At 41.1% G+C, this 26,914-nt stretch overlaps 1 protein-coding gene across 4 annotated transcripts in view; it reads right to left on the reverse strand.

Moving 5' to 3' along the window:
• The window catches only part of CHCHD6 (coiled-coil-helix-coiled-coil-helix domain containing 6), a 118,248-nt gene that overhangs the window by 55,537 nt on the left and 35,797 nt on the right, over positions 1-26,914 (reverse strand). For 3 of the 4 annotated variants that reach the window (XM_064453754.1, XM_064453753.1, XM_064453751.1), the window contains exons 5-6: positions 21,659-21,742; positions 1,537-1,607 (exon numbers count right to left, since the gene is read on the reverse strand). In XM_064453754.1, the coding sequence (XP_064309824.1) occupies positions 1,537-1,607; positions 21,659-21,742 (155 nt within the window). The remainder of the gene's footprint in view (positions 1-1,536; positions 1,608-21,658; positions 21,743-26,914) is intronic. The other variant, XM_064453755.1, reaches the window with a different exon arrangement.

A 26,914-nucleotide genomic window follows, 5' to 3' on the forward strand; every position in this document is an offset into this window, starting at 1 on the left:
CCTTCAAATAGAAGGGCATTATACAATAAGGCCAGAAGCCAGTGACTGGCAGATGATGAAGGCTCAAAGAAAAGGGGAAGGAACCCCTAAGAGACCATAAACACATTTTCTGAATCTTGAAAGAAGTCAGACATTAGCACTTGCATTGGTCTCAGCCACTAACCTTTATGAGAAATAGTTGCATTCCTGAGTTTCCTGCATTACCAGTCTTCATCTCCACAAGAAACAGAAGAGACCAAATGAAACTGAAACCTCAGGAACCAAACTTAAGACTACTATAAAAAATAGGTTGGTTACAGTCTGTAGTAGCAAGTAAAGAACTTAATCCAAGGTTCCAACCTCTTCCTTTACAAAGTCACAAGGATAAATCATTGCTACATGTGTTCCCAAAAACCGACTGCACATCTGCAGAAACAAATCCAAGAAAAAACTGGACTGATCAAAGACTGTCAGAACTTTATATCCTATGGATTTTTAAAATTTTATTTAAAAACAGAATTTAGAATTTTACTATGCAAAACTGCATGAAAATGCACGCAATGTGTTAGCTGCCTTGTTTTGGCTTGTTTAGCAACTTATTACTTGACTGTCCAAACAAAAATGTGGAATTACAACAGGTTATGTGATGCATTGGCAGCCAAACATGATTTTAAATAAAGACAGCACAATATACTGCACACCCCACTAACATATTCATCACTACTATATTATCTATTTATGCAATTAAGTATCATACAGTCTGGACTGGACCCAAGTGGACTACATATGTTGCTACTCCAGTTTACTGCATGTTGGCCAACTGTTTACCCAACTGAGATCTGAGTGCTGCTCTTGACAGCGTAATTGCTTTGGACTCATTAATATTAAAGAATTATAGAAAATATTTTTTCTTGGACAGCTGTTAGTGCATGTGGAACAATAAGCTATATAATGCCACGGGCAAATACAAATGGAGTTTAGACACTAAATATGCTCATGGTAAAAAGACAACATTAAAGGCCTGCTAATTGTACCAAGGCCAATAAAAAAGGTCAGAAAAATCACTGCACCCATTCTAAGAAAACATTCATGATAACTACAATTCTATTTTGATTTAAATTTAGAGGGCTAGTATTTAGGCTGTTTACTTTTTTCTTCCCTGGGCAATGAAAACTTTAGAAGGGCTGCCATTCTTCCTATTTCCATGCACTAGGCCAATGCTGCAATGTGTAGGTTAAATGCATGGGGTCAAAGTTTGAACAGATCAAATATGCTCCATTGCCATTTTGAAAATCCTAGTAAATGTTGCCGTTTAAAGTGAATTTTCTAGAGTCTACATCTTCTCCCTCATTCTCCCTTCCAAAATCTAACAACTTTATACTAAATTCTGTGAAGCTTGGCACAGAAAGAGAAGACACTAGCTTACAACTCCTCAGCCCCTTAAATGCCTTACAGGAGGTAACTTGACACTCCGTTTATGGGAATATCCAGAGGCTACACACCGAGCATTACGGAATGCAACTGGAACTGCTGAAAAGAACAAAAATGGCTCCTCACTTTATCCACTCCTCTGCCTTGGTGGCTGCCTCCTGGTACTGCTCGGATGTCAGCTTGTAGATCTCTGCATTCTGAAACAAAGAATATAATACTCAGCTCTAAAAATTAAAGGTGTCTCAGATCTTATCCCATCACAAAATCATCTTCTATAATTAATAACGATTTCCAACAACAAAGCCTACTCAGTTCAAAGAACACAAAAAATGCTTAAAAGTTCATTTTCTTTTCAGCAAAATGCGTCAAGGCCACAACACGTCCTCCATTCCGCGCTTCACTTTTGTGGAGGGAACGAGGGGAAAAGGTCACTAATAACCAACCATCAGCTTTGATTATTCCTTGTAACCACAAAAACAAGGTGTTTCCAGCACTGAGTCACTTTGAGTTAGGTTGTGTTTTGTTCTCCTTTTTCATTAATTGCTGTGAAGGATCTTGTAAGTTACTGACATGCAAGTATCAAAATTGGCTGCTAGCACTGGAAAATCCATTTTACATTTCAGTGCTTCTACTTATGTTACTTATTCTTTAAAAGAAAATTATGCAGCCTGTTTCCCTTTTAACAACACAGGGAGGCGTATCAGGTATCAGTTAAGGCACTGCCAAACAGTCTGCAGTGTCTTGCTGCAGGGCTTAAGAGGTTTGCATTAAATTCTCCTGAGCTTGCACAGAAAGAGTTTTAGTTCACAACTGCTCAACCACTGAACATGGAGGATGAATTCCTCCTCTCGGCTGCACTTACAAGCTTCCCAAGCGCAAAGAGCAGAAGGGAATGGCTGCGCGCCCCCAGCAACTTCGCTGCAAGATCTTGTGTTACTAAACTGCTGATAAAGCTGCTTTAGGCAAAGTCTCTGGACTTTACACCAAAATAGCTCCAATTGCCTCACTCAAAACTCATCTGCAAGACCCTTAGTCTGAAAAGGCACATGAAAATATGCAATAATCAATCAAAAAAACGACAAAATGGTATTGAAAGCAAGGAGAGCTATTCATGTAGTGCTGGTTCTAGCTGCTATCTCTTCTCTCCCTGAATTTGGTCATTTTATATAGAATACTATTCTTGCTCTTCATTTATTTTCCCATAAATGCAGCTGTGGTCCTGCGCAGGATGAGACGACACATATTGTTCAGTGGTTAGAAAAAGGAAAGGACAGATATAACTCAAGTTCTATTAGCGGTTCTGCCACTTGTGCAATCTTGGGCGAGTCACCATTCTCCATCTGCAAGCGAGGGATAACAGCTGCCTGTATCACTGAAGTTGTGTGAAGCTTAGCTAATTGGAAGGTTTATACAGGTTTTCAGAGCCTAGGCTTCAAGGTGCTATATTTAAGCATTTTTATCTCTGGTGCCTGAATTTATGTCACATACCGAAAAAGCCACAGAACAGACTTTGCTTTTCCAAACTTTGACCTAGAAGACAGACTTGAACTGAGAAATCATGGATGAGTAACCACATCAAAATGCATTTTGCCACCAAATTGTCATTAAAGTTTTCATTTACTTACTTGTTACATAATGGTCAAACTTCTATGCTATTAAACCCATTTTACTCCTTCCTATAATGAAAAGTTCAGAATTTAATGGAGCCTTTTTCTCTGTCCTGTAAACAGACCTCATGACTTTCAGCTCCCTGCTGTTACTTATTCACACATGAAACCACAGGACCTGTGCTTCATTAATTAAATTTGCCATTAAAAATTAAATAATGTGAATAAGTAGATGTAAGCGTTATCTCCATGGGTTTCACAAGCCTCACCGTTTCTCCAATTACTAACCAAGCAATTTTCATATTTCATTCTGCCTGATTTCTCAAAGGGACTGGATTTGAGAGATCAAAATGAGAGAAAGTGGGAAAGAGAGAAAGCAAGGTAGTAAAATTAAACATTTTTCAGGCAATAGGAAGTAGCCCCGTCAGATACTATTAGCCTGCAGCACTCTGCAGTGAAACAGCAGCAGGAGAGGAAAACAGGAACAAATATGTTGTACGTGAGACCCAGCATGAGGTTGGCATTTAACCCACCCAAAGAAAGATAAAATAGCCAACAGATTCATTTACTGCTTGCACTGTCGATTAACGTGGTTGTGGCACAACCTTGCCCAGTTGATCAGAGAGATTCCAGATGCCTGGTACTATGGTCAGCCCCATCTACAGCAACATCAGCTACAAACATGGACAAAAATAGCTGGGAAAGAAACCAGTATGAAATAGCTCTGGATCCTAAAGCTGAAGAAAAGCAGGCAAGTGAGAAGCTGAATGGAGAGGCAAGAATCTCAGTGAGGGAAACGAGAAGAGACCTGACCTCACAGAAACCATCAGGCACGATGCAAAGATCAAGGAGGGGCACAGAAGACCTTCAACCTGAAGATGAAAGCCGCTGAGTTTTAAAAATGAAAAGGAAATATCTTTGCATGTGATCCAACTGGGCATCCTACCTTTGAGTCAGACCTCTCTGCCTTCTCCCCTGCCTCAGGCCCTAAAAAACAATGAAGCAGTATTTCCAATGCTATGAGTCAGTATCTTTAAATGCATCCCCAAGTAAGAAAAACAGAACTTTACCATTTAAACCTAAGTTCGTTCAACAAGCAGACTTGTTAAACAGGTTTTCCTCGGCCTCTAGGCCCTTTCCTACCTTGGGAAAGTCGCATTCACTTTTGTCCTAAACACTAAATGAGCAACAAATGGGCTTAATGAGCAACAGAGGATGGGCCTTTCAGCATAGGCACAGTCAGGGCAGGATCTGTGATCTGGGGCTTCTACTTAGAGAGAATGATCTTCCAAATATCCTTATCTATATGACTTTGGATGCAAGATCTGTTTCATTTTCAGTATTTTACCCTATCACACAGTGGCAAAGGATAATGTTCCAATGGCCTACAAAAATCTAGGACTTTATAATAAGGTTGCAAACAAGGAACTAGCCAGGAAGCACATGTCCTGTGACTTCAGCAGAGCCACCCACACAGAAGGGCTATTCAGCAGGATCAAGGTGTGGTATTGCACTTGAAACAAAGTCTGAGCTGCCCATAGTCTTAGTGAAGTCCTTTAGCTTCATAGAACAATATTCAGCTGCACAGTAAAAGAGAGAACATTCAACACCAAATTACAAAACATCAATGCTGCTTTTAATTTACTCTCACAATATTTGATGCTTGAGATAAAATGGCAGCTCACAAAAAAAAAAGTTGAACATGAGACCTCAACTATTATTAAATAAAGCTCCTGGCAGTCTTAGTTGCAGAAATAAGTTTAAAAACATGACCAGAGGACACCATACAGGCTCAAATAACAAGAGACACAGAAAGAATGAATGAACCACCTAAAATGTTTCACTTCCCTCAATAAAGCTGAGCCTCAGGGGCACCAACTTCAGAACATCAGAGCTTTGTCATATGGGGAGAGAGCTCTCCAGAGAGGACAAACAAACTAAACAAAGAAATGTTAGTTTGAAAGATTTTCCCCTGCTATTAAATGACGGTTCGTAGCAAATAACAAAAACACTGAGAAATTATAAAAATACATAACTAGAGCCTAAAGACCAACAGAACCACTTTCTTTTACCCTGCTGCTTTTCTACAACAGATTTGCTGCTATACCCTTGCTCCCCACTCCTCCAAAACACCCTTGCACTAAAAATTCCCCTTCTAAAGGGAACCAATTTTAAAACCTTGAGCTAAATTTGGAGCAGTTTTAATTCAGCATTCCTGCTTGGCTGCAAACTTGCAGAGAAACTCCAACACTCACTACTACACCTCGCTACACTGCCCAGGCCCTTTCCACAGCATATAGCAAAGAAAGTAAGAAAACAATGTAGCAGAAGATGGAGTTCTCAGGGTTATTTCAGGAGGGAATAATTGAAGCATAAAGCGAAGACCCTGCCAGCTCATTCTCACATTGACATTAAACCACATTCCTTACAACTTCAGTGAAACATGCAATACTTGCAGTAACATGTAAAACAGAACACTGAGCAATGCAAGCATGAGGAACTAGAAATTAATCAAATTTTAGGTAAAATTCTTTGCAAACGCGAAGCAGCAGCAGCAACAACCTGACACCAGGACATAGATTTCTCCTTCTGATCTACTGACCCAGACTGGACCTGATGGTGTTTGAATTAAATAAAAAAACCCAGCCACCATCACGCCAGCTATCTTGAGATATTTTGACACCTCAGAGTATAGAAGCTTGTCGGTGGTCACAGTGCTTAAAGATACAAAGAGGATTAACAGCTGTTGAAATACTGCCAGCCTAGATGAATACTGGTGATACCTCTGATGAAACAGAGCAGGCCAGCAGAGGCCTTGACAAATGCTGCAGATGACAGCCGGGGGATTAGATGGTACAATCTGCCTCGCACCTGACAGATGCATTGCTTCAATCCCCTCTCCTGACGTCTGCGCTCGCCAGCTTCCAGCAAACCTCCCACCACACGGAGCACAAGAGGCGGTGCCATGTGGCAGGAGGAATATGCGGTGTGCCCTGGGAGTAGGAAACACCACAAATTTGGGGGAGAAAGGGGAACGAAAAGCAGAGGCTAATTTTCATGTATCGCATATCAACTGGGAAACATTTGAAATCCTGCTTCCAGCTGCTTCTAAAGCCAGAAATAAGACCCCACACCATCCTGATAAAGCAGCATGACTGCCACCTGCCCGCACGACTTGGGGACAGGGAACACGCACGTGCCCTGGACACAGCTACTGCCCAAGGAACAGTGGGAAGCTACAGAAAAACTTCAGTAAGTGCAGGCTTCAGGAACCACTTTTGCTCACAGCACTGCCTAAGGGAAGCAAAGGTACACTCAGGCACCACACACCTCGATGGGTCACTGGTTCACACGCACTATAAATCAAGCTGCTCATTCTTATCGCTCAGAAGTCTCATGCAAATAGCTCCTAACCGATTTGAAAAATTACCCCGTCTACTTGCACCCCTCCCGCAGGTACAGAGGCAGATGAGCTGAACCGATCTGTTCACTGGATGACCCTTTGGATCTGTTAAAATCAACCTACACAATCAATCACTGCTATCAACTTTGGTCCAAAACAGGGAGTTTGGGACACATTGCAAGAAGCAATCTCTTCACCTCCTGAGCTAGCTCCTCTTGAGTCCTTGCTCAGCCTGCTTGTTGGTATCAGCTAGCATTTAGCTAAAAGAGATCATTCACATTTTCTCCTTCCTATCAAACACAAGTGCACATACACATAGAAGCTGATTAGCAAGGAAGAGAAATGTGCATATAAAGCATACCACGAGAGCACAGAAGCCAAGGGTTAAACTGCTTTTATGCTAATTCAAATGTTTTTTCTCAAAAGGTAATAGAGGAAAGATGCAAGCAACTACAAACAGCTTGCTGATACGGAGAAAAGATTTTTTTTACCCAAAGCCAACTTCTAAACACAGCTCTGTTGTTTGCTGTTCATGTGTGGGTTCATCCACTCCTCCCGCTGAGACCAATAATGAAATGAGAGCATTGAATTTGTGTCATTCTGTTCTTTCCTTCGGCAACAGGCTGCGAGATCATAAATTTTGGATTAAGATTCAGAGAGGACAGAAAAAGAGCAATGTCCGCAGTAACAACACAGGAAAGTTAAACTAGTGGCAGGCAGAAGTGTATTTCCATCTGAACAGATATTCTCACAACTGCAATATTAGCCTGAGTTGAAAGCAAAATATTAATTCTCTAACATACCTAGACAACTTCTCAAAGATAAAATCCCCCAAAATACCAATCTCCACAAAACTTTAGGGAGGCAGAGCTGGGGAGTAAGGACCACAGCTGGGTTTATCCTGTGGATAACAAGCTAGACACAAAAAGGTTAAGCTACAACCCCTAAAGCACACACTGAATCAGACAAAGCTACACACCCCAGGACTTCCCAGAACCAGATCCCACACCAAGATACTCCATCTGAGTAAGAACAGGTTTACAGAACCAGACCAAGATCGCACACCAGAGTTGGACTGTCTCTAAAAAGGTACCCAGGAAGAGTCCAATTAAAACAGGTACCCCACAGAAAGACGGTATTAGGAACTTCTGCAAAGAGTTGCAACTGCCTCACTGGAAACATGCAGAAAGCCTCATGTAATCTTCAACTCAGAACAACAGCCAGCAATAAAGAAATTGTTACTACAGAGTCAATTAAAAGGGAAAAAAGGAGCAAAAAGCCCCAGAAATAATTAAACACTGCGTTTATATGAGGTTGCTTTAAAGCACACCATTCTGAAAGACTGAAACTAAAGCATTAGCAATTCTTTAAACACAAACTCTGGAAAGTAAAAGCATGTTTAAAGAGAAAGGCCGTAAAATGCCAGCAGGCAACCCAGGCTTTCTGACAAGGACAGCAACAACAACGTGAAAGGCCCAGATTAACGCTCAAACTGTTGGAGGAGAGTATTGCTCTGCTCTCCTCCTAGCTGCAAGTTTAATATAGGAGCAAGAAGTCTTAGGTGAGGAATTCACAGTAAATGCCCAAATCAATTATACCTGACAACTGCAGGTAAACTGGCTTCCCAAGCATTGATTAAACATCAACGGTTTTCAGCATCTGCTTCAGAGAAGTCCTACACCTGGCTGACCTGCACAGATAACGTAGTGTCCGTGACTTCAAAGGCAAGGCACTGCCTGCTAAATGCCTGCGCCCAGCTGGGCAGCTGCATTAGTCCTGTGGTGACACCTGGCTCCTATCAGCCAATCCGTCACACAACCAGGATGCACTCCTAGGTCACAGGACACTGCCTCTAACGACTGGGCATGGTCCAAGAGAGACTGACAGGCCTGCAGAGAATCAGTGCTAAGGGAAGGGGAGAAGCAGGGAAGAGGAGAATTGCCAGAATATCAAGAATAGCTGAAAGTTTTACTCAGAGGCTGACCAGCACTTAGGGGGTGGGGAAAGAACAGAAAAAAGAAAATTGGCAGTCATCAAGTACTTGTCATACATTACAAAAAAGATACTAAGTACATTCCCCTGTCAGGCCCATCACAGGAGCTTATTTTGGGAAGGGAGGAACATTATAGCTAAGGTTTGATGCCATCATGCCAAAGCTGGTATTTGACAGAGCCTCCAACAGAACTCCCACTGCCTCGGACAGGCACGCTGCAACTCAAACTCCCAGATTTCTCTGCTGAGAATATTCCTAAGCCCCATTTATAAAATACAGCAGCTGGCCCAGTTAACAGTGCCTATCACAGCTTTAAAAACCTAAGTTATATTCATGACCACATCCTTTTCCAAAACAGGTAGCTAAGGAATGCAATTGACAGGATTCCCAGAGGAAGCCAGAATAGGAGGGACCCAAGGTGGCAGGCTGTGCAAGAGGACTGGAGAGCACTGAAGAAAATCCATCACGTCCATGCCCTTGCATGGGTAAAGGGAACTGCAAGGAAGAGAGTCACTGTAAGAAACAAACAAACAAAAAAACACCAAAACCCAGAAGTATACCAAAGCCTGTAAATTCCACCCCCTCCTGGGGTTTTTCCTCTACCCCCAACTGCAAATTATTCTCCATGTGCAGTTTCCAGTAAATCAAGCTTTGCTAAATAACCCCAACATGTGCGGGGCTGAGAACCAGCCAACAAGCAATGATGAGATGTCCCTGGAATGATTAAGGAAAATGCAGACATCTCTCAGGTTACAAGGAAGCCTGTTGTACTCTCCCCTTAGTGCATATGCAATGCTGCAAGCACTGTTCCGAAAACCTCTGATATTCAAAGGCTCATTTCGTTGACAAGGAGCCTGCGGATTCGTGGACAGATTGTCACACAAACTGTCAGGTTTTTAGAGAGACTATCAGACCTCTCTTTGCCTACGTTATGGAGCACATCAAAGACACAGAAGCTGAACCAGACGCAGACTGCACAGATCTGACAGAATGGTGGGTGTACATATTCAGAAAACTGTACTGCTGGGGGGGGAGGCTTAATGTGAATAATCAGGGCCTGAAAGTTCCAGAAATGTGACAGTTTTTGGCAGCGATTCTCATCTTTGCATTTATTTATCGAAGGGAGAAAAACTGCCATACTAGAGGCAAACTTGGGAGAGAAAGAAAAATTATATCAGCAGCAGTTTATTTTGCCACTGTACTTTTTCTTTATTATTATTACTCCCAGTGCATTTTCTAAAGATATTTGTATTTTCAGTCAAGGTTTTCTCACTACGCTTGCAGCTTCTCTTCCCATTTTATCCTGTAGGAGAGGCTGGTTTAACAATTACAGCCAAAAACACCGCTAGGACTTTACAGGTCACTGTACATGGTTAATGACACAGACAAATCCACACTTTCATAAGTGCCCGCTGGCTCGTGGGTCTGCCTGGAGATGCTCAGCAGCTCATTATTCAAAACTTCAAGCTCAGGTTATGGGTAATCAGCACATCTGAAGAAATATACCATATCTGGACAACCAAAACGTGAAGGAACAAAAGCTATTATAGAAAATACTAACCTTAAGCATTAGGGCCTCACTTTTTAAATGACAACAATGTTCACTTATCTTCCAGTGAGACAGAAACCTCAGTTAATAAATACCTGGAAAAAGTTCCCAGCTCCACAGCTCAAAAGTAGTTTTACAAGGATAACTTGATGTCATTCCCCTTTCTAAGTAATACTTGGACAAACATTATACAGCAATAGCATATTTATTTTACAGCTGGCAAAAAAGTTATTAGGCTATTTCTACCAAGAAGTATTGATTATTACTTAAAAAGGAAAGTAAAATATAAAATGAAACACTGATAACAAGAAAAAGAATATGGATTAACACAGATTCCTTTGGCCTGCCTTTGCAATACCATTGTCACATAACCTCCAGTTCTCCCTGCAAGAGAAAAGAACACTGGTATCTTTCTATATTTATTTTGCTATTGAAAATGGATTTAAATTCTCCACACAGTGAACAGAAAATAAATACAATGTTTATCCTAAGATAAAAAAGCCAAGGAGGACAAAGGAGAGGGATGGTAAAGGGATAAGAAAGAAAGGAAATATTTGTAAGCAATTTCCTTTCCGTGTTTTGACAGTCTCATTCCCTCTGCTTTTAGCAACCTTCTCTTACACGTGGTTTTTATCGGAGCAGTTTTGCCTCCTCTGAAGAGGACAAGGCATTGAAGAGACATCTCTGTAGCTGGCAAAGAGCTTGTGAAGTCTCCAAAGACAAGCGCAGAAGGACCATCGACCACCAATCAGGTGGGGAGAGGCATTTACACAGCAAGGCTATTGAGACGTAAATATTAACATAAAAATCAAACACCCACAGAGAGCAGAGGCAGCCACACAAACGCTTCGCTCCCATACTCCAGCAGCAACCACTCCTTCACAGCCGATGACTGTCACAACCCTGGTGCATGATGTCACCAGTGGCCTTCAATAGCATTTGGTCACCATCAGCTTAGTGTCGTACTTTCATACAGAATCCAGGTGGAGGAAAGGAACATGGGATTTCTCACCTTTAGCCCATTACGAGATAATAGGAATAATTACTGATTAACATCAAACAAGAAGAATCTCATAAAGCCTTGCTGCCAAGGCATCTCAGGAACATATGTGGAGGAATGTCACATGCATGGTGTACCATATACCTGTAGATGCAAGCTAAATCTACTCTCAGAATTTAATCTCTAAACACCATCTCTATAGTAAGGAACGCTACACGCAAGCAGCAACAAACCTTGACTTTGGGACTAAACAAGGGAGAAATAAAAGTAGGCTTAAAGCTCCAATAGACATGTTTTGGTATCAGCGTTTGTGACTATCTGGGGTTTGTTGCTGTAGCTGATAAATGTTGTAACAAGAGGAGGCTTAGGAAACTGTTATAAATGGATTTTTCAGGCTCATTAAAAAGTATCTGTTTTTCACATATATCTACTGGACAAGACCAACCAAAGCATCCTAGTGCTTCGGCTGGGGACAGTTTGGGCTCAGAAATCTGGCAACAGGAACACATAGAAGGGACAGAACTATACTTTTGCTGAGGAACAATGGAGGGAGGGTGGGACCCACCCCACACAGTGCAGACCTGGAGCCAAATCCTCTCTCCACAGAACAAGTGAACACAACAACAAACATAAACCAGCACTGTCCTATTTGCAACTGACAAGGACAAACTCTGTGTTCCTCACTGGGACGCCCTTTGCCTATCACAGGAATCGACAGCTAGGACACTAATTTTTTTTTTTTTGTTCTTCCTGCAACAAACGCTTGCCTCTAACTGGAAGATGAGTTACTCTCTCTGTGCCGCACGAATGAGTGATTAGCCATCAGAAAGTAATGGGTTTTTGCTGCTGCTAATGGAAGCTGTATCTCAAAAAATGACCTAAAGGTGAAAGGTCTCATATACTACACTTAATCCCCTAAACAGCCAAAGGAAATTTTGTGGTATAGATAACTTATGAAAAATGAAGTTAAAAAATTCATATACATGCCCATGCGGGCACACAATACAACAATTTTACAGGCCCATATGAGTAGTCTTCTCCATTTCAAGAACCACAGTGCAGCTGGTTCAGCTGGTTCAAGGCTTGCTGCATGTCAGGGCAAATTAGATAATTTCTGTATACCATCCAATACATCATAAGACATCTTGGGGGAGGGGGGAAATCCAGGCACTCCTTGATTGACCCAGGCATGCAAGCTCACAGCAACCTTGCAGCTTGAAATTATACAAGCAAAAATTTGGCTTCTGTTCTGAAGAATGGGGAGGGAGAAGGAAGGAGAAGGAATTAAGCCTTTTTTCTTATGAAAACACCTGAAATGCAATAATTGGGAAGGAAAAGAAAAGCTAGCTCTTCTCTTAACCTACTTACCACAAGTCTCCTCAAACCGGAGGCTTAGAGTTTTATCTCAGCTCCCGCATTTCCTTCTCTCATCCCTCGCTCCTCTACGGACCCTCGGAGGCTGACACAGATTAAGTGGCCTCTCAGTGTTTTCTGGCCATTCGTTGCTGTCACTGCCCTCTGTGCAGGGCAGCATCTTTTATCTGATGGCCACTCCACTGGTGAGTCCCAATGAGAGCAAAACTCTCCACACGTTTGTCAGGGTTTGACTCTACAGAAAGCAGACAGTTCTGATGTGCATGAGATGTATGTTTATTGTTTTTATTTAAAACAAAACAGAAATTTGGCCATTATCTTGTATTTACTTACAACAGGGCTGGCCTGTAAATGAGTGAGTCAGGTAATCCTCGTTTGAGTCAAGGTGTTTAATGGTCAACTGCCATTGGAATAATTCTTGTTGCAGCAGAATATATAACCAAACCACCAGCTAACCCTCAAAACAAGTAAACAAAACACACACCACTCACCATCCTGGGATCAGGAAAGTCTGTGACAGATGAAGCAAATACCATTTGCAGTGGCTCAAGACCTCACGGCGAGCCTGATGGTGCACATATATTTAAGAACATTAAAACATGTTATTTACAAGCTACTTCTGAGTCACCCTGGTCTCCTGAGAATGTGCATTATATGTTCAAGAAATTGGAATAGCTCTTTTATTTATGTTTCTTTAAAATGACTGGCAGATGGAGAAAAACCTTCAGAGAAGTGGCCCTAGGCTGTCATGAAACATGTATTTAACACACCCACAGTAAACTACTAAACACACTCACTTCAGAAGGTACAGCCACTGTAAATACAGAGTAGTCCCTTTTTCAAGTCTGATCTCCACACTAGTTAATTCAGCACTAATTTGAGATCTTCTGTGGAATCTGCCCAATTTACAGAGTAATTCTTCACCACATTTTCCATTAACACGATGACAGCATATTCTGTAAGGGCAGAGTCACAATTTGAAGGACCTTTTCAAAACAAGCCCAGGCTTTGGCTTTATTTTTAAGTCACAATAGTGATACCTTTTTTCCTGCCACATGTGGAAGGACTGCTGCATGCTGAAATAGAAATCTCAGATTCCCCAAAGTCAGGCTCTTGTGCAAGCGGATTCCACACAAACAGGGAAGTATTGTCTACCTGAAACAATTTCCAAGACTAAGTCTAAATCTGGAATATCCCAGGAGAAGTGCAAGCTTCAATCATTCAAATCCCAGCAGACACACAACTCCAGCCTAAGGTCTGGAACATATTTTAAAAATTCACTGTGCTAACTCTCTACAGTTTCATAAAATAGCCAATACTGCAATAACAGGGCCAAAAATTAATTGTACACTGATTGGCAAATTACACAAAAATAACAGGCAGCACTGGTATTTATTGCAGCAGGATAATGTAGTTGGTGCTAAGGTATAACTGCACCACAGTAAAACTAGGTGAGAGACAGCCACATGTCTGCATGCATGTGTATGTATTTGCATGCGAGCGCTGCTTTCCATTAGAAAAGTAGCACTGGTTTTACTGGTAACAGTGCTACCTGTATATACACACATTTATAAACACCATTCTGCTTATAAACAAGCATATAAACAGCACAAAGAGGGAGAACCAGAAATTTAAACTATTAGCCAATCAGACAATGAATGAAATGAAGGGAAAATTGGGTTGAATAAAAATGGCAGGGGAGAGTATCAGAAATATTAGATAATGGGGAAAGGAAGACAAAAGCACCCCTTGTTTTGCTCTTTTTGGACTAGACTTGACAAATACTCTGATGTTAAGTTCCAACAGAGACAAGATCACATTCTAGGTCTTTTTGTTCTGCCTTTAACAAGTCTTCATAGTGATACACTGATGAGACCAGATACCAGATTGTTATCTAAATTCAGCTGCTAAATTCAGTGTTAAGACACTAAGTTCAAACCACACATTGCCACATTTATTTCACAAGTCGAGCCTGAGGATGGCTTTCTCCAAGATGAAGCAGCCCATAAGCATCATTCCCTCTGCAAAGGTACTCTAAATGCCAGGGAAACAAAACCACCGTAAGGCTCTGACAGTTCACCCTTCACCACACAAGACTGCAAACACATCTCTACACTAATCGTGCAGACTGAAGGGGAAGCAAACACTTAGTTGCTGTTTGCATAGAGGCTGCTTGTAATTTGATGTAATGTACTGTGCATCAGTCAACACATACTGAAGAGAGAACACACACACTGCAGGGAAGGCAGAGAGGCAGTGCTGACATCTAACAAATTTTATTTACCCTGTTATAGATGTTCTTTGAGTTCATCAAATTACCAATCAATTTATTTGACCTCTAAAAGCTGATGTACTGAGGTATATTAACTACTAAACTTTACAAGCTTTCAGCAAAACAGCCATTAAATGGGTGAATTGAGCACAGGGTACTGGAAGTCAGTTTGCGAGTTGGCCAACGGCAACAACGAAGCAACCTCTCCCCGCAGACAGGGAGACAATGGAGAAGCATTAGGAAGGCAGCCTCTCCTAGATGCTGTTCAGCCTTAACGGATACCAGCAGAAAAATGAAATTATGGATGCCGTACTGCCTCCTCCTCCCCCAGCATGACATTTAATGTCTGTGAATAACTGAAAAGAGGAAGAGGATGGGAGGTCAGAACCAGTTCAAATAACAGTTTCAGGTTTGGTCTTTTTTCATTTTGTTCCCATTCAGAAATTTACCATGCACAAGGGACAAAATCTTCAGTTCTCTAAATATCAAAGGCTGTGCCCTGAGAGACTGCTAGAGCCACCGCCACCTGAAAGGCAATGTCCACAGAGTCTCAGACAGCCCAGGCAACTGGGAAGTGATCTGGACGATTAGGACATATCTTATCAGCCTATTACAGAGAACTAGACCACGGATTATTCTTGTGTTCAGAAGATTAAATCAACGGTTCGATCAACTGGATGTTTCGCTATATTGCTCCACTGGCCTGAAAGGTAAACTGCTTTTTTGGACCACAGCTGTTGTAGATTCACATCAAGCACTGCTGGTTCTGTGGGAAGAAGGGTTTGCCGCAGGGGCAGAGGATGAGAAGAGAATTGAACAAATTAGGTAAGAAAAAGAAAAATAAATTGTAAAGAATATTGTAAGGTTCAATTACAAAGGCAGAGACAAGTGATACTTCTGAAGGAGAAACACATTTCTTGAGATCAGAACACGGTTTCACACTAGCTGTGCTTGCTCAAAGTACCCTATAGCACTGGCTAGAGCAGTAAGCTAGTGGCTGGCAACACAGTGAAAACAAAGCAGCTCTTATACACACAGAGCAATAGCTCACATACAGCCCTAAGATGTTACAGGCCATTTTATTGAGAAAGTAAATGGTGTCGGTGACACCTGCCAAGACATATCAACTCATTTAGAAAAGGGCACTGAATCTCTAACTCGCACAGAGAGGGCAGAGGGTTCGGTTGAAGACAACACCTCAGCACAGCTTGCTTTTTTAAAGGTAGGCGAGTGCTCTGTAGGTCTCATGGATACACACACAGCCTGGGATCCCAACTCGGGGAACTGATTCCTCATCCCCTTCAACAGAAATCCCCTGCCACCTTGGCCAGGTGACATCACTTTGTTCAGCCCTCCCAAATCTGCTTAGAATTGACCATGAAGACCCAATATGAACATATTATTCTGGAAAGCTTTTTTTGTTCCAGGCTGCTGTCATTTTCTCCGTAGAGATTTTTACTGAGATAAGCTACTGGCCAAAAGCATAGAAATGACAGTGGAGTCACATGTAGGGGTGACCTTGGTGCACCATAAGTGGGAGACTGCTCCAAGAAGAAGGATGAAGGCCAATAAGAATAACAAACAAAAATAAGTTTGCCTCCCGTTCTTCACACATCCTAAATGCTTTACAAACATGAATTAAATGGTATGTGCAAGGGCAAAAGGAGATTAATTTAAACAAACCAAGCAAGGTGAATGCCACACATAAAATTACAAGATTTGTGAAGCTAAGCAGAGAAAAATGTGCAGTCTCTCTTATTAATAAAAAAAAAGGTATTTGTTTAATGCATTCCTTTCCCACTTGCATAAATACTCTACAGCTTATGAATACCTCTTGTGCTACTTACTGAAAAACTACAAGCAGAAAAACATTGCATGTTAATGTACCCACTGCTCACAGTAGTCCACAGCCGCCTAATAAAAGATAACGTGGGAGCTGGAGCTTAGGAAAATCCAAACAAAGAAGAGACATCCATCTATAGGAAGGAGTTTCACTTCATCTGCAGAGATTACCTTCAGCCTTTCTCTGCTGTTTTACGCTGCTCCAAAGTGTTGCTCATGTTTTGCTATACTGTAGCACTGCCCTTAACCTTTGTCAGGTTAAACGCAGCAAGAGGCCAAATTGCAAAAGCAGTCAAACATATTTACCTGGGAGAAAGCATACAACTAATATGCTATGTGAAATCTCCTGGCATCTGAAGGGTTCCAGGAGAGACTGCATTTCTTTCTTGTACTTTTAAAAGGATGTTTCTACCATTTGGAGAAAGCAGAACAATGCATACACAGAATCCTTCATAAAAATCCCAGTTCTGAGCAGTATATATTATAACTATTCATGTAAAGCTCCCTCCACCTCCCTCCCTCCCTGCTTCTCAGTAACATATAAATGCATGAAAAAACATCAGCTTAAGCTTCTCAAATTGAGTGTTTCTAAGGTTTTCCTTACAGATTATTATGTCCAACTCTCATTCTTTCTATGCAGAGAAACACTACGGTTCAAAACCTCTTCAGAACAGTCAAGGCAAAACCCACTTTTTGCGAAAAAATTCTTTATTACATTGATGAGATGTAAAGTTACTCTAACAAGTGACAGCTAGAAGTTTAACCACTTACAACAAGTTACCCCGGTCTCATTTCTGGATTACTTATTAGAGATTAGACAGTCACATTGGAAACACAGGTGAGGAATGGAATGTCTGTATCACCAGCTCCAAAAATCCTGCAATTATACAGGGTCATATAAGAAACAGTCAGTTCAAAGGATCTATTCTCTGTAGTTTTCCTGATCACCAATACTTCAAGCACTCCAAAGCAAAACCATACAAGCAACCCAAGGGACTGAAACACACAAGTACAACAAACTACCAGAGTTAAAGTGAGGAAGACCAAGGGCATCACCAGTGTCCTAACTCTCTGCAAGGAGTTTTTTCAATAAAAGTTCATTTAAAAAAAGAAAAGAACTCTAAAAAGCATGCACCACACTGCAGGCAGAACAAAACCTACCACCCCTTCACACATACACAACCCCTGACAAACTGATAACGAAGGGCGCAGCGGGATGAATACCTCCCAACAACAAATCACAGCATTGGTTTGATCCCAGTTCAGCTACTTCATGTATTCAAATCTGCACTCAAAATAGCAGAATGCTGCTAGTAGCAGTAGTTCGTGGCATTTGCTCAACGCAAGTCAGAAGTGCAAATCAAGCGTTAGGCACTACAAAGAAACAGAGAACCAAACAGTGATTCTGATACAGCTACCATATATATTCATGGCCCACCCGAATCTTGAGCACTGTGTGCACAGTTCTGGTTCACACCACTCAGAGAGGATTAAATAGATGCGGAAAAGTTTCAAAGACGACGAGCCAGGATGACCAAAGCATTTTGGGGCAAGTGTCCTGTATGCTTGCCCTGGTCTTATGCTCATCCCTGGACATCCACTTTTGGTCGCAGTCAGGACCAGCATATTGAACAAGACGGATCTTCAGTGTGACACAGCACTGCTGCACTCACCGTCTTACTTTTTCCACTGCTCTAGTAGAAGATGTAGGGAAAACCCCAAAAGCTGAAACACTGACATTATTTTTTCACATATGTCCTTTCCTGTAAAAATGTTAATAAGACTGTCTAGAGAAACTGAGTTTCTCAAGATCTAATTGAAATAAGGTACACCCATCGTTCATCTCATGCAAAACTAAAGGCAAAGCCTTTTTAGCATTTCTATAGCTTTACTGTTTCACAACACTTTGCCCTCCCATTATAAGCTATTCCATCATATAGATGGAATAACTGAGATAGATGGGCTAAGTAATTGTTTCAAACTCCCAACAGAGAAACAGCTATTAGAAAATGAGCAGTTTTTTGCTTCCAATTCTCTGCTCTGTCCAGTAGATTACAGTACTCTTTCAGAGATTACAAAAATAAAAGGATAATGTATTCACACAATCTGCTGCATTCAAGGGAACTACTGAGTTCAGTTCTGGTCAATACATCTCAAAGACAGAGCCTCAAGGGGAAAAAGGCCCAAAGACAAACAAGTAGAATGAGAAACCTGGAAAAAAAATCATTCACACAAGCAGAGGCTGAAAAGGTGAGGACTGTTCATCTTAAAAGAGGGAACAGAAGTCTACAAGTAATGAATAATGAAGAGAATTCCTTTTATCTCTTTCACATAAGGGATATTAAATGAAAGAAAAAGTATTTGGAACTGGTAACAGAATTTACAGTGTATACAAGTTAACCTGTGGCACACACTGCCACGTGACATTGGAGGCAAAGAGCTAAACAAGGCTTCAGGAAAAATGCCTGAGGCACGTAGAAGAATGGTGGCAGTAATCCAAGTTCCACTACAGTGAATAAAAATACTGAATGAAAATACACTCTTTTGCAGCAGGGCATGTGTCAGCCTCTGACTGACAGCACTTAGGAAGACTCTTCTCAAAGTTGTTCTCCAGAAGTTTTTTTGTTCATTTGGTGAGGGTTTTTTTGCATCTTCTTTGAAAACTGACCACTGTCAGAAGAAAAAGCACAGTCTCCATGTTTGATTCATTGCAGCAGCTACTATGTTGTAAGGAGTATATAACACAATTACTCATCATCCTACCTGGAAGGTGCTTAGTTCTCAACATCAACAGTTAAAACACCCTTCAAAAACAAATCTCTAAGTCTCTACTAGAGACTTCAAATCTCTAATCTCTAAATCTCTAATCTCTACTGCTGAATTCTGTTATCATGCAGAAGTAGGGACAAAGCCAACCTAAGGCTATAGACAGGCACAGCAGGGGAGGAGAAGGGGTATTCCTGACAGCCTGGTTCTTAGAGAAATCTCAGCTTTCTACCTCCACCCCAAGCCATCACACCCATTCACTCCCAGCCCAGCACCTCCAAACTACCAGTGACCACACCCCAAGTGACCATCCCCTTTGAAAACAGTGGAGAAAGCAAACTTCTGTTTCAGAGCTCCTCTCCACCTCATCCCCTTACCTATAGCTTTTTTCTAATGTATACATGCACATACACACATACATCTATGCCTGAGTTGGAAGGCTTTAGCATAGTGGAAGGAAAAATAAATAAATAAATGTCAAGGTCTGCGTGTATTCAACAAATAAAAGCAGAATTATATAAAAGCAACAGCTAATAAAAAAGATTGTTCTGTGCTGTGTTTTCCATCTTTCCAACCATTATAGGAATAAAATTATCCACAGAGAAGATAGAAAACCTTTTTCAAAACTAATACAATTAAGCTTTATTACACTGTTTCAAGTACATTTCTCTCCAATCCCTTCTAGCCCCCACCACCTCCCACTCCAATCTAGACTAACGGTTGGAGGCATTCTTCTATTTTATTACCAGCAAAATGCTAGTGTTCAAGGGTCAGAAACTATCTCGTGTTTCAAGAGAGGAAAGAAAACCTGTCCTTTTTATCTACTTGCTTTTGTACACGTAAGAACTACAAGATAGTTCCTATGCAGCTCTGCAGTTTGAATAGGCAAGCCACCTTACTCCCCTGAGAAGATCCTGCACTAAAATATCCATCACCTTGTTTAAAAAGTTACCTTGCAGCAAGAGACATGGACCTGAAAAGGGAAACACAAAATACAACAAAAGACTTCAGAAAGAGGACAATGCAGCCTGGACACAAACTTCTCCCCACTCTACTGTCCATAAAGGACAGACACACATACAGATTTTCCCTGCAGTTTCCGCTTCATGAAGCCAGAACTGGAGAGAAGAATATAATAGAAGCACACAGCATGAGTCCAAGAAATTGCAGAAATTCCCTTTGCATATGAACATATGGACAACTGCGATAATTAGAACGATAGCTGCTAGATTGTTTGCAATTTCACTGAACAATCCCCATTATCTAGAAATAGAATTTCAAAATCTGAATGCAACACTGAGTGGTAGTTTTAATAGTTTATTTTTTAATGAACTGTATGGATTAAAGTGTTGCAAAATTGTATCATGTGAAATTGCTCATGGGCATGTTTTACCATCAATGGCTTAAAAAAAATGCTGCATGGACAATCATGCAGTAGCAGGAAATGAGAAGGGGAATAGACGTGCCCATAGTTTCCTACCATTTCTATAATCTGCAGTTTTCTCATGTTTCATATTCACCATCATGCTACATGTTGGTTGTAAAGCTGACTGATTTCTCTGCCTTTTTACACCCTGCCTTTTTCATTGTTTGCATTTCTGTTTAGTCACATAACACAACTACAAGTCGGATGTATGCAACTCCCTGTCAGGAGGTCTAATTGCTTCAAACTGGAGAAGATTATTCTCTGCATTTATTAAAAAATAAAGACTACTTATAATATTATTTCATTTTGCCAGGAAGTGAAAAACGCATTAGTTCGTAAGGAACAGCACGGCTGTTCCTATTTTTATGGCATCAATTTTTTAAAACTCATCATGGTAAACAATTAAACGGAGAAGCAAATCCCACGTTTAGGGGAGAGATTCAAATCCCTAAATGGATTTTCAAAGGTCATTTCAGGCGTAAAAGATGCTTGACACTGTCTCTTTAAATCATGTTCATTTCAAAGGCTTATCCAGCAAGAAGCAGGCAGTGCACTGCAGCACCACTCTCTGAACTGTTGGGCTCCCCAGGGAAAAATTAATAATACAACTTTAATTCATATTTATAGCAAGATTTGTGGGTGTTGGGTTTTTTTTTTTTTATTTAGGAAAGGATTTTTAACAAAAGGAATAAAAACAGGGCACTTCTTAAATTTAGCTTTCACCTAAACTCCATTGTAAAAAAGAAAACAAAGTTTGAACTACTAGAACTCTTTTTTTAAAAACATCCAGTTAAAACCCCCTTATCTTTTAAATGCAACTTGCTCAAAACTTCTGGTTTGTACAGCTTTTTCCTCACTTACCTATGTAAGGTGCGTGAGGCAGACAGATACTGGGAACTGACAGTTCCGGGTTTTGGCACAATGCTTCTTGTTTCTCTACTCTTCGGATCCACACAGATCCGCATCCAATTCCATTAGCACACAAAGTCCACAAACAAAAGACAACTTAGCCTTACCTTCCTCTCAATGCGGGCCAACTGCTCTTTATAGAAGGCCTCTTGCCGCTTCAACTCTGCCTCCCTGCTTTGCAGCTCCACAGCCTAAGGAGAGGAAAAGAACCTCAGTAGAAGAAGAAATTAAAAAGAGTGAATGAGTGCAAGGAAAGCTCGTAGAATGCGGACTGGAAAAAACTTTAAAAGTCATTGCTCAGGACTAGTGTACAGGATCCCTCTCAGTGGAACTGCAAACCTACAGTATTGCAGTTCATTTTGGATTATTCACAGAAGTTTCAAATGCTCTTATTAGTATCATATGCAAACTTGTAACCTTGATTTTATTTCTCCTTATTAAATGAAACCTATAACCATAGAAATATGACACCTTTCTATTGCCTTTTTCAGAATTGCACCTTATCCAAGTCTTTGTTTTTCCACGAATCATGACATTTATTACTCCACTTAATGTTCTTTGCCTTACCTTAAAAATAAACCTCCACTTTATAAACACTTGCTCCTTGGAATGTCAGAAAACTTCCATAGATTTAACACATCCCTACAATCATGAGGAAAATCCAAAATAGAAGGCTGCATTGTAACATTTTTATAGCAACACACATTCTCACTGACCATGGATTTGCTTTTACGGACACATATAGGACTACCCTGATAGCTAAGACCTCTCTCCACACGTTCCCTGTACATACACCACCAGCACCCCGCGAGCTCCTCTGGCTGGGTGCTGCAGATTCAGAGAGGAGATGGGTGACAGAGAATTTCTCTTCCATCTTCCCAAGTACAAGTGTGACTCTTACCAAAACAGCAAACTTGGTGTACAAGTATATGCTTAAGCATAACCTGGTCATCAACTAAACAGTGCTCAATTAAATAAAGAACATCTGCGGTTACAGCAACAGCTTTTGCCTTTTAGCTCTTTAAAACCTGCAGCACTTCTTTGCATTCCCACCCCTAAACTGAACTAGCATTAAGAAAACATGGCATTGATGGAACTAAACCAAAATTTTTAAGTTAAAAAATAACAAGCAACAATGGCAAGAAGAATGGCACTTGTTTTTCTTACCCCATCCCACCCCAAAAATCTCTGGGGCCACATAACTTATCACCAGGCAGAAGACCTTTCAAAAGCAGAATTATCAGTCCGTTTAACAGGAACACTAATCTATAGCATCCCAGCAGCATTGCTCTTAACTTTTAATGATGATGGTACAATCACAGAAAATGCTGGTCCAATATGATTAAGCAGCTGGGACAGAAACATCCCCATGGGCTCAGACCTGTCATTTTACGGCCAACAGCCATTGTTAATGAGAAAAATTACATCTGAAAGCAAGTTGCTGTGCATTTCCTTCTTTCTGTTCCCCTGCTGCTGTAAATACAGTGGTATAATAGGGCTTAGAAGAGATTTTTAAGCTAGGCAGTGAGAGACAGCTGATAAGTAAGCAAGAAAAGGAGTATATGAAATAGGGGGGTTGTAGGGGTGTGGTGATAGTGTCGCCTGTTTGTTTGCTTAAAAAAAAAAAAAGAGAAATATTTTAGTTTGCATGTTTGTCATTCCAGCCAACAGGACCACAGTAAGGCACAAGCACTATAGACTCATATCTAAATCCTCTTGCTCTCAAAGACACTTGATTAAAGGCAAAATCTCTAGCTTTGGTTTAACCAGAGCTGCTATGTATCTTTCAGCCTGCAAATGAGCTGAAACAGGATGGGGAGAGGTATGAGAATGAGCTGCCCCATACATGTAGCCTGACCAAAGAGATACCACAGCAACAACAGGGGCACTGATGGGTATTTTGTAAGTGCCAAAATTATTACCGTTTTCTGATAAGAGAACCATAGCTATCCTTCTGAACCAATATCCATTTTCTGTACAGAAAAAGACTACGCAATTTCAACTGAAATGAAACAGATGTAAGCAGGCAGGGTGGTCTGGTGGATGACCAAAGGACCCTGATTCTCCTGCTGATCTTCTGCATAACACCCATAAAATCAGATTATTAAACAAGTGACTTGTATTTCCTTAAGGAGAAAATAAATAAGGAAAAGAAAGAAGAGTACACAGTACTGACCCCTCTGCACAATTCAGACAAAAAGTTATTTTCATGTGAAGTATAATACAAAAAAAAAAAAATCACAAGATGAACTCTTAAAAACACAATAAAATTTCTGCTTAATCTAAATACATTAATTATGCGGCAATGCTACTCTCCTGGGGTAGCAGACTGTTCTGGGAGCACAAAACCAATATGTGTAACAATACTGGTGGGCAAGAGGCTTTATTCTGTTTCTGGCAAGATGTGGATCCATGTACCCACACACCCACTCATCTTTTCAACCTATGAGTTTGCCTGACTTCACTGACCAAGAAATTCAGGACATTTACCCATATGACACCTCTGGAAGTAAACACAAACCGAATACCTAATGTCTCAAGTAGGGGGCCGAGATGCAGACAGACACATTAGAGGTGTGCTGATCTGTATGATGACAACCAAGCAGACATGACTGGAGCTGGGATGCCCACAGTGAATAATGCCTCCATACCAATGCACCCTGCAGCAGAGAGACATTCTGTTAGTGACTTCCCTAGGGGCTTTCAAAATTGATATCAAAGAATCAAAACCAGATCTCCCAACTGCAGACTATGACCTCAGTATACTCACCATTCTTCCCTCTAAGTTATATCTCCCATATTATCTGCCATTATGTCTCACTTATCACTCATAAGCTGTATGATGAACCAGAGGTTGCAGTGAAAATTTCTCCTCACAACTCAAACATGTTCAATGCCTTGCTTGTTTTCAAGAGGTGCTGACGTTTCAGTGCATTGAAATATACTGAGAAACATTATATTTGTGACAGATCTGCTTGAAAGTTGATTTCTGTTTCCCTCTATCCCCAGCTGTTATTACTAGAAACTTTAGTACACTTTATGATGTTTGAAGTACGAATGGTACAGTCAGAGCATGTGTCATTTGAAATATTCACTGTTCCAAACTGGGCTAGGCAACAAGGGACATTTTGTATGAATACAAGATATTTATTAAGTGTTCCTGTAGTCCTGCTGCTTCTTCCCTACCTGAAGTCAGAAGCCTGTGATGTCCCAGACAGAACTGGCTGCTTTGGAGATGATTACAATTTCACAGGGGACTGAGATTGCAGGTGCCAAACAAAGCATCAGATACACTTTTCACAAACACCTTTAGAACTAAAGAAGGAAGGAGAAGACATGCGTGATAACACACTGGTTTGAAAATCATATATCAGAAAGTTGCATTTCACGTTCACGCTGCAGAAGCTACTTCTGAGCTTGAACATATGCAAGAGATGACCAAAGTCCAGAGATGGCATCCAAGAAACTGTTGTGTAGAACACAGCAGAGTGAGATATCCAAGGAGTATGAAGGCAGAAACAAAAGGAAGGGAGGGGAGGAAGACTGTAGTTCATTGTAACACATGAAAAATGCCCCCCAAACTTAGAAAAGTAGCATGGGACATCACATATTTGCAAAAGAGAATGTATGCAATAGGTAATTGCCCTCTGTACAAAAACTAGGTGTAAGATACATTCAGGAAATGCTCAAGAACTCTCTGTGATGGTGTCAGAAGTTACAGGCATTGAATTCTTACTAAAGGACAGTAAATACACACTACTAGCATGCTACTGCAGCTTCCGTGGGCATGGATCCATGGACTGGCTGGGGCTCTTTTAAATTCTGCCTACATTTTATCTTTATACTTCTTCGAGAGCCCAAAGTTTTTCAGGTTATCTCAGTGCTGCTTTGAACAGTGACAAAGCTAGGGCAAAGTCACGTATGATTCCCTGCCTCCTCCTCTCCTTTATCAAGTAACCCATTTAGAAACAGACTGTGAAAGCACATTTCTAAAGCTATGCATTACATACTGGCTCAACTAAAGAATTCGAGCACTAGCCTGCTAGCTGACAGGCAGGCCAAAAGAAATATATTACAAGCCTCTTAATTGAGGTAATGAAATATTATTGGTTCACTCTCTATGAACAAAGCCAGACACTCTTAGCCTTGTCCTAAACTGACACCAACATGCAATGCATCAGACTGTGCAACTGATCTAGAGCTGGGCTTCACTCTAGCTACATACAGATTAGCTTCGGCTTTGCCCACCATGAAATATCACCAGATTCTTATTATTTTTAATCATGGTCCCTTCTCATCACCTTGTTAAACACGAAAACTAGGAAGGAAATCTGCTTGGGAAAAAAAAGGCTTCTTGGCAGGGTCAAATTACAGCAGGGAATGTGGCACCCAGGAATGAAGTGCAGCAATAGCACAGCCCACAGCTGATGGCAACCATCAGGCTGTCTCTCTCTGCAATACTGTTGGGATTCTGGGATTTGGGGAGAGGGCACAGAGAAGACTTTACTGGAGGGAAAAATAAAAACCACGCCCCTCCCTCTGTAAATGGCAAGTCAAGCTAGAAGGAAAGGTCCATACCTCAATCTATAAAGAACTTCCTCAAAGGCAAGTCACAGCACTTGGCAAGATTATTGCAAAAATATTTATCTTCTTGGCAAAACACATTTACCAGTCACAGACGAACTAGTGAGATGACGCCTAGAGAATCAGTCGGAGGCAATCCAGGGAAAGAAGCTACAAGGATAAGGAAAGGTCCTTAAGCCTCTATCAAATGCCTTGTTTCTACATCATCCTGTCTTTGCTGGGAGGAGTTACCAGCTTCCCTCAAAGGTATTAACATCTCTGCAGCAGCACAGCAGAGATGTTTTGGCTGGGTACCTCAGCTTGCTACACTTTACACTGCAAATTCTTATACCTCATGCTTTCCCATGCCTCTTCCAGTCCTGGTAGCAGTCCAGGTGGCAGGGGAGAAAACTAAATGCCATTAAAGGCTCCAAGACTAGAAGAAGGGATTGACAGCAGTGCACTGAAGAACAGAACTAGCTCCAAAATCAGCTAGCTGGCATGTTCCTGACCAAGCCTAGGGCAACACCAAAACAGCAAAAAGCAGCTTGCACACATCATGCCTTAGACTGAACTGCAGAACTTTACAGGGAGGCTTGTATCAGACAAGTGATCACGGGGGAACCCTGACACAACCTCCACTTGCATCAGCAGAAATATCACCACTACTGTGGAGCCACCTGCAGTCACTATTCCAAACATGAGGCCTACATGAGGTTTTTTGTCCTTTCACTCTGTTGGAGGCAGGTGACAGGGTTTTGTTTTAGAACCCAGATGCAGACTCATGGCCTTAAAAAGCA

The sequence above is a fragment of the Phalacrocorax carbo genome, chromosome 6, assembly GCF_963921805.1.
Source record: "Phalacrocorax carbo chromosome 6, bPhaCar2.1, whole genome shotgun sequence".
Classification (NCBI taxonomy): Eukaryota; Metazoa; Chordata; class Aves; order Suliformes; family Phalacrocoracidae; genus Phalacrocorax; species Phalacrocorax carbo.